The 8,576-nt window shown below is 53.3% G+C and overlaps 1 protein-coding gene across 1 annotated transcript in view; it reads right to left on the reverse strand.

Annotated features, from left to right (window-relative positions):
* Positions 1–8,576, reverse strand: part of ADAM19 (ADAM metallopeptidase domain 19) — a 29,980-nt gene that overhangs the window by 4,804 nt on the left and 16,600 nt on the right. The window contains exons 11-14 of the mRNA XM_025213876.1: positions 1,826–1,906; positions 1,507–1,615; positions 1,268–1,412; positions 257–341 (exon numbers count right to left, since the gene is read on the reverse strand). Coding sequence (XP_025069661.1) covers positions 257–341; positions 1,268–1,412; positions 1,507–1,615; positions 1,826–1,906 — 420 coding nt within the window. The remainder of the gene's footprint in view (positions 1–256; positions 342–1,267; positions 1,413–1,506; positions 1,616–1,825; positions 1,907–8,576) is intronic.

Here is an 8,576-nt window from a genome sequence, read left to right on the forward strand (position 1 = left end):
TTCTCTCCTCGCTATCACGACTTCCCAATGCTACCAGGAGGCCTCTCGGCTACCGGGGTGTCAGCGCTGGGGGCTCTACATAGCACCGGAAACAACTCAGCTGGGATTTTCAAGGGGACCCAAGGGCTTTAGGCACTCAACTCCCATTTTCTTCCAGTTAATTACCATTTCCACCCCCCACTTTTTGCAAAGCTCCAGCCTTTATCTGCAAGAAACAGGCAGAGCTGGGTTGTTTAGCCTGGCTGCACATCTCTACCTTTCTTTGCTCCTCCGGGGTTTTCAGCTTGAAGGCGGGATTCGTGTGGCCCTTCCTACTGTCCTGCTCTGGAGCAGAGGCACCGCTGGGGATTAAGGAAGTGAAAGAGAAGAACAGGGGTTATTTCCACAGTGCATCTCCACCTGGCCCTGTTTGCTAGACTCCAGCATGAGTCCTGTGTCCAGTTTTGGGCCCCCCACAACAGAAAGGATGTGGATAAATAGGAGAGAGTCCAGTGGAGGGCAATGAAAATGGTTGGGAGGGGTGGGGGGGCTGGGGGACATGAGTTGTGAGAAGAGGCTGAGGGAAATGGGCTGATTTAGTCTGGAGAAGAGAAAATGAGAGGGGGTTTGATAGCAGCCTTCATCTCCCTGCAGGAGGCTGCAAAGAGGATGGAGCTGGGCTGGTCTCAGTGGGGGCAGGTGACAGAACAAGGAGCAATGGGCTCCAGCTGCAGCAAGGGAAGATGAGGTTGGATATTAGGAATAACTTTCTCACTAGGGGGGTGATGAAGCACTGGGACAGGTTACCCAGAGAGGTGGGGGAGTCTCCATCCTCGGAGGTTTCTAAGATGCAGGTAGACAAAGCCTTGGCTGGGATGGTGTAGTTGGGGCTGGTCCTGCTTGGAGCAGGGGGTTGGACTGGACGTGACCTCCCAAAGGTCCCTCCCAACCCTCATTGTCTATGAGTCTATGCATTGTAATAAGCATAGAAAGAAATGCAGACCAGCTCAGCCAGCAACACTGCAAAGGTCTGTCACTCATTAGCAATGACCTGGATGCCTGAATCAGCTGCGGGAGCAATGAGCAGCTCCAGGCATCCCCTCTGCAAGGGGAGGTGTCTCAGTGCTGACCCCCTGGAGGGACCTGGATGGCCTGACCCTCCCCTGGTGCTTCACAAGGAGACAGCTCACCGGAGAAGGCCATTCCTGGCAATTTCTCTTCCCTGTGTTGCAAACAGAGCTCCGGGGCTTGGGGTGCCGGAAGGCAAAGGATGACCCTGAGCACTCACCTGAACTGCGGCTTCTTTGACTGAGCAATGGCCTGCTTGAGGACCGTGAGTTTTTCCTTCCATTTATAGCAGCAAAATACAATGACGAGAACCACCACCACCACCAGAATGAAAACCAGGACTCCGACAATCACGGAGACGAGGTCTGAGAGCAAGAAAGCAGAGTCAGGCCCTGGGCGTGGACCCTTCCCCACCACCCGCTCTCCCGGGATTGCAAAGGTCAAGTCAGTCACACGCACTTTTGGGGGGCAGAGGCCCGCTGTCGTCGCTGCCCCCTTTCCCGGGGCGGCTGCAATCTGGGGGAGCCCATCCAGAGTCGCAATGGCAGTTCTTGTTGTTGTTGCAAACCTGGATCGGAAACCGGGGGAGGTTTTGCTGCCAAGGACCCAGGGTGAACCAGCCCCGTCCACACAAGGGTCCAAATCAGCAGCAGACGACTGCCGGAGCAAAGGTCAGGGTGACAGCAGGATTGAGATTTAAATCTAGCCAGCCCCATCAGACACCATCCATATGGGAACAGCCGCTTGTCCCTCTCCCCGCCTGACACGAGACACTTACGCCCCGTCCATGGCACTGCTTGCTACAGCCTTCAGCTTCGAAGATCATGGAGGTGTTCATACAGGTGCCCTCGAAGCAGACCTACGGGAGAAGGAGCCAAGCCTCAATGTAAGCTCTTGGGGACAGAGAGCATCTCGTTGTGTCGTGTTTATGCAGCACCTGGTGAAACGGGGCCCTGGTCCCCGGCGGGAGCTCGGACCCATTACAATAGTGCAAATCGTTACACCAAAAACCAATAGTTACACCATTACAATAGTGCAAATCGTACAAATGTCTTTCCCTTTTGCTAGTCCCCACCTTGCCGAATGGAAACCCGGGCATGCAATGGAGGTGCTGAAGCTAAGATGCCATTTGAAGCACAGAATCATAAAGAAGTGGTGCTGGAAGGGACCTCCGGGTCACATCTAGCCCAACCCTATCCAAGTCACCCCGTAGCAATCCATGGTCTAACCTCTTAGCAAAACTACAGCTCAATCCATGGTCTAACCTATTAGCAAAACTACAGTTGCAAGACATCACCCCTGAGCCTGCCACAGGGAAAAAAGGGGGACCACGGCAGCCAACATCCTGCTGCTGTAAAAGGTTGTTAATATATGATCTGAAGAACAAGCTGTGCCAATGCTAGAGGAAGGCAAAACCCCCTAGTTCATACCAATTTGACCAAGGGGAAAAAATCCTTCCTGACCCCGAATATTGTGTCAGTCTCGCCCTGAGCAGAAGGGTGAGACCCTCTAGCCAGGACCCTCCAGGGCCGAGTCCCAGCAGGAACCCTGGCACAGCCCAGTCCCCATCCCCAGCCTGGGCTGCAGCCAGCTCCCAGCGCGGGCAATACCTTCCTCAGAAAGTGAAAAACCCTCCCCCACATCACCACCCCCAACACATAAAGCAGCAGGAAGGGAAAAATTTCCCTCGCAGTCCCATGCAGCAGCCAACAAAGCCCAGAAGCCTGGAAATCCCCATTGCAGAGCGTGGGCACAGATACTCCTAGGTCCCCCCTGACCCATGCATGCAGCAAGTCTGCAGGGGCTGGTGTTCCTTCTTGCTTTGTGCACCTTTTCTAGGCCTGCCATCTCCGCTCACGGGACCCATCCTTCCCACTGGTGCAATCCAGCGTGAATAACCCCAGGTGTCAGGTCTGTACCTAGAGCCACCCCCAGAGACTGAGAGACGCAGCTACCTACGTGATGGCTCCCACACTTGGTCCCAGTCATCACCAGCCCAGGGTCCAGTATGTCCCCCTCATCCTCTGTAGGCTTGTAGATGTGGGTCCCCCGACAACTGATCCGTCTCCCATTCACGGGGATAGTCGTGTCTATCGCGACGGCGTTGGATGCCACTGGCTTGGAAGCAGAGCTCTGGCACTGAATCTTTCCGCATCTGGCATCTCTGAAAGCGATAGGTGAGGTGAGTGGCTTTGCCCTGCCCTCGGTGACAGCCTCCTCTTTGCACACACACAGCCAACACAATTCATGCAAAAGGCACAGAGGAGAGTGGGGCAGAGACCAACTCTGAACTCGTCAAGAGAGGAGCTCGTAGGCATCGGTCCAGACACAAGAGAGGCAAAGACCCAGTAAGGAGCGTTCCTAGAGAGATTTGCTTGGGTAATGGTACCCAAAGGTGTGTATAGAGAGGATGAAGATGGAGGGGACAGGGCCAGCAGCAAAGGACTCACACTGGCAACACTCATCCTGGGCTGCATTGGTAGGAGCGTCGCCAGCAGATCGAGGGCAGTGATCCTTCCCCTCTATTCAGCACTGGGGAGGCCACATCCAGTTTTGGGCCCCCCACTACAGAAAGGATGTGGACACATTGGAGACAGTCCAGTGGAGGGCAATGAAAATGGTTGTGGGCTGGGGGACAGGACTGGTGAGGAGAGACTGGGGGAACTGGGCTTATATAGTCTGGAGAAGAGAAGACCGAGGGGGATTGAATAGCAGCCTTCACCTCCCTGCCGGGGGGTGCAAAGAGGATGGAGCTGGGCTGGTCTCAGTGGGGGCAGATACAGGACCAGGAGCAATGGGCTCAAGCTGCAGCAAGGGAAGTTGAGGTTAGATATTAGGAAAAAAATCCTCACTGGGAGGGTAGTAAAGCACTGGAGCAGGTTACCCAGAGAGGTGGTGGCATCTCCATCCTTGGAGGTTTTGAAGACCTGGCTTGACAAAGCTTTGGCTGGGATGATGTAGTTGGGGCTGATGTTGTAGTGGGGGCGGGTCCTGCCGTGAGCAGGGGTTGGACTCGATGTGACCTCCTGAGTGTCCTGCCAACCCTCATTGTCTATGATTCAATGATTTTATGACTCGAGATTCAAATGGCGAAACTGAGGCTGGAGACGAGGAGATCCCTGACACGGAGGGTGGTCAGGCGCTGGGACACGCACCTAGAGACACCGTGGTATCTCCATCCTTGGAGATTTTCAAGAGCAGGTTGGAGAGACACTTGCTTTAGTCAGGGCTCATCCTGCCTTGAGCAGGCGGCTGGACTTGGTGACCTTGTGAGGTCCCTTCCAGCCCTACTTTCCTATGATCCTACCACCATTTCACTTGGGGAATCCAGTCTCACCAGCATCATAGACAAGACCCAGCTTGAAGGGTCCTTACCCCTATCATGTGCTAAGGGCAGCCAGTTTGAATGGCTGGCTGTGGACAGGACTATGAACCTGCCTGGTGGCCTCTGCAAGTATATGGAAGAAAGAAAACTTCGCAGGACTTCTCCTGCCGTTTTCTTCCCTGCCATCCCTTGGAATTTAAAAACATTTTAAAAGAGTAAATACTTCACCCAGGTGTCTGAAATGCAAAGGATAGCTGCTGCTCTGCCTCCTACCTGGCCTCGCACTTCCGGTATTGGCCATTGATGTCCTTCCCGCAGTTCCCAAAGGGGTCACCAGCAGCATTGACCCTCTCAAAGCAGAGATCGGGAGCAGGTCTGGCTCCTGTAGGGAAGAGACTGATGTGACCAGTGCTTATGGAAAGCAATGGACTTCTCCAATCCAGCCCTGGCTCCTGGTTCCTGCTTTCCCCTGACACATCGGGGAAGAAGCCATCACTGCTTTCCCCAAGTCCATGGAGCAAGGAAAAGCTTCCAGGTGAGAACGGACTTGACCATTACAGAGGACACAGCTGAGGGACCCCCATGGTAAGCGCCTAGCTGGAACGCCGGAGCGCCCCAATTAGCTGCCATTGATATCACTGGTGTGAACAAAATAGCACTGGGGTTTGCATTTATGCTTCCCCCAGCCTCACTTAGCTTCTCCTTCACTGTGTGATGAAAAGACGGAAAGCTATGAGCCCTCTGCTTCTCTAAAAGCAGGTAGGGTGTGTGCTGAGATAGTCCCAGCTTCTGTCCACAGCCCCCACCCTACAGCTCAACCCTCCCAAGCAGGGATGAGAGACAGGCAGAGGACAGGAGAGCTAGCGTGGAGTCCTGCCTTGCTACTGATGGGCTATATGACCTTGGGCACATCCCACGCCCTCTGACTTAGCCAGGAATCCCCTAGGGAATGGGCCTGTGCCCAGCAGGATGGGTCCCTGGTCCCCTCCGTGCTACCATAGTACAAAGAGGCAGTCGCAAGGGCAGTGCGGATCTCATCAGGAGCTCACTGCGGGGAGCAACCCTTACCGCGGCCCCAGAGCTGCAAGCACTGCTGCTGGTAGGTGAGACACATGCCGCTGTAGCAGTAGCCCGTCCCTCCGGAGCAGTCAGTGCCATCCATCTTGTAGGCATTGAGGGGGCAAAAGGACGACTTGCCGGTGCAATGCTCGGGGAGGTCACATTGCCCTGAGGTCTCACGGCAGAGAGTCCCCGAAAACATCAGCTAACAACACGAAGGGGAACAAATAGATAAGAGTCACCGGCGGGACCCCCAGCAAGAGGGGATGGGTTGGTCATTGGTTGAGAATCTTCAAGCTAACTGGTTAGATTACTGGTTAGTGACAGCTTACTTTCATCCATGCACTTGCCCTCTTGAGAAGCAACACGGCTGTGCCCCCAGCAGGAAGGATGGAGATGGGCACAGCACAGAAAATCCCCTTACCCAATGCCATGGATGCCTGTTCTCTGCTAGAAGGGCTGGGCATCCTGGGCGGCTGCTTCCCACGCTGTTACTCTTGCAGAGCAACACAAGCCCACCAGCCACACCAGACCACTGCACATGCACCCATCCCAAAGGGTGAGTCTCCGGGATGGGAACAGACAGTCCCCTGCTCTGGAGAAGAGAGGGAATGGGTTGCCCAGAGAGGTGGTGCAATCTCCCATCCTTGGAGGTTTTGAAGACCCGGCTACACAAAGTGTTGGCTGGGATGATGTAGTTGTGTAGAAGAAAGCCCCCTTTTCCTCTTGCCTGCATTTGCTCTCCCCTCTTTGAATATGTTTTCCCTCTTCTACCTTTTCTTCCTTCCTCTTTCTTTCACTTTAAGATAAGGAATTGTGTTTTAAAATTTGTATGTGTGCATTTTGTATCTCCCCTTGTATTTTGGTATTTTTATCTATTTGTGTGCCATGGCATTACATTTGTAGCTTATATTTTATACTCCTCACCTTTCAACTATAAATGTGTTTAGTAACAGTGTTAACAAGGGCAGGAGTCAAACTGCTGCTTGCCTGTATCAGGCAGGCCCCTGAAAGAGCGAGTGAATCAGTGACTGAATGTGTAACACGGTAGCAGGCAGCAATTAACACCTAAGGAAACTGCAGATCAACCAAGGGAAGAAATCAATAGAAGACAATGTAGCAACTGGGATATCGCTAAACCTCACTGATCAAGGGCTAGAAGCCCTGGTCTGAGTTAATCAATGCCGGGGACCAACTTTTGGGCTGAATATCTCTAGATCAACTGCTCCCAGAGCCCTATTCAAAATTCATCAACGGACTCCCAAACCTGCACATACATGCGGACGACCCCTGGGGCTGACAGATGCCATCCAGTAAAGCAGAGATCGGGAGCAGGTCTGGCTCCTGTAGGGAAGAGACTGATGTGACCAGTGCTTATGGAAAGCAATGGACTTCTCCAATCCAGCCCTGGCTCCTGGCTCCTGCTTTCCCCTGACACATTGGGGAAGAAGCCATCACTGCTTTCCCCAAGTCCATGGAGCAAGGAAAAGCTTCCAGGTGAGAACGGACTTGACCATTACAGAGGACACAGCTGAGGGACCCCCATGGTAAGCGCCTAGCTGGAACGCCGGAGCGCCCCAATTAGCTGCCATTGATATCACTGGTGTGAACAAAATAGCACTGGGGTTTGCATTTATGCTTCCCCCAGCCTCACTTAGCTTCTCCTTCACTGTGTGATGAAAAGACGGAAAGCTATGAGCCCTCTGCTTCTCTAAAAGCAGGTAGGGTGTGTGCTGAGATAGTCCCAGCTTCTGTCCACAGCCCCCACCCTACAGCTCAACCCTCCCAAGCAGGGATGAGAGACAGGCAGAGGACAGGAGAGCTAGCGTGGAGTCCTGCCTTGCTACTGATGGGCTATATGACCTTGGGCACATCCCACGCCCTCTGACTTAGCCAGGAATCCCCTAGGGAATGGGCCTGTGCCCAGCAGGATGGGTCCCTGGTCCCCTCCGTGCTACCATAGTACAAAGAGGCAGTCGCAAGGGCAGTGCGGATCTCATCAGGAGCTCACTGCGGGGAGCAACCCTTACCGCGGCCCCAGAGCTGCAAGCACTGCTGCTGGTAGGTGAGACACATGCCGCTGTAGCAGTAGCCCGTCCCTCCGGAGCAGTCAGTGCCATCCATCTTGTAGGCATTGAGGGGGCAAAAGGACGACTTGCCGGTGCAATGCTCAGGGAGGTCACATTGCCCTGAGGTCTCACGGCAGAGAGTCCCCGAAAACATCAGCTAACAACACGAAGGGGAACAAATAGATAAGAGTCACCGGCGGGACCCCCAGCAAGAGGGGATGGGTTGGTCATTGGTTGAGAATCTTCAAGCTAACTGGTTAGATTACTGGTTAGTGACAGCTTACTTTCATCCATGCACTTGCCCTCTTGAGAAGCAACACGGCTGTGCCCCCAGCAGGAAGGATGGAGATGGGCACAGCACAGAAAATCCCCTTACCCAATGCCATGGATGCCTGTTCTCTGCTAGAAGGGCTGGGCATCCTGGGCGGCTGCTTCCCACGCTGTTACTCTTGCAGAGCAACACAAGCCCACCAGCCACACCAGACCACTGCACATGCACCCATCCCAAAGGGTGAGTCTCCGGGATGGGAACAGACAGTCCCCTGCTCTGGAGAAGAGAGGGAATGGGTTGCCCAGAGAGGTGGTGCAATCTCCCATCCTTGGAGGTTTTGAAGACCCGGCTACACAAAGTGTTGGCTGGGATGATGTAGTTGTGTAGAAGAAAGCCCCCTTTTCCTCTTGCCTGCATTTGCTCTCCCCTCTTTGAATATGTTTTCCCTCTTCCACCTTTTCTTCCTTCCTCTTTCTTTCACTTTAAGATAAGGAATTGTGTTTTAAAATGTGTATGTGTGCATTTTGTATCTCCCCTTGTATTTTGGTATTTTTATCTATTTGTGTGCCATGGCATTACATTTGTAGCTTATATTTTATACTCCTCACCTTTCAACTATAAATGTGTTTAGTAACAGTGTTAACAAGGGCAGGAGTCAAACTGCCTCTTGCCTGTATCAGGCAGGCCCCTGAAAGAGCGAGTGAATCAGTGACTGAATGTGTAACACGGTAGCAGGCAGCAATTAACACCTAAGGAAACTGCAGATCAACCAAGGGAAGAAATCAATAGAAGACAATGTAGCAAC

This window comes from Alligator sinensis, unplaced genomic scaffold (assembly GCF_000455745.1).
Source record: "Alligator sinensis unplaced genomic scaffold, ASM45574v1 scaffold1035_1, whole genome shotgun sequence".
Taxonomy (NCBI): domain Eukaryota; kingdom Metazoa; phylum Chordata; order Crocodylia; family Alligatoridae; genus Alligator; species Alligator sinensis.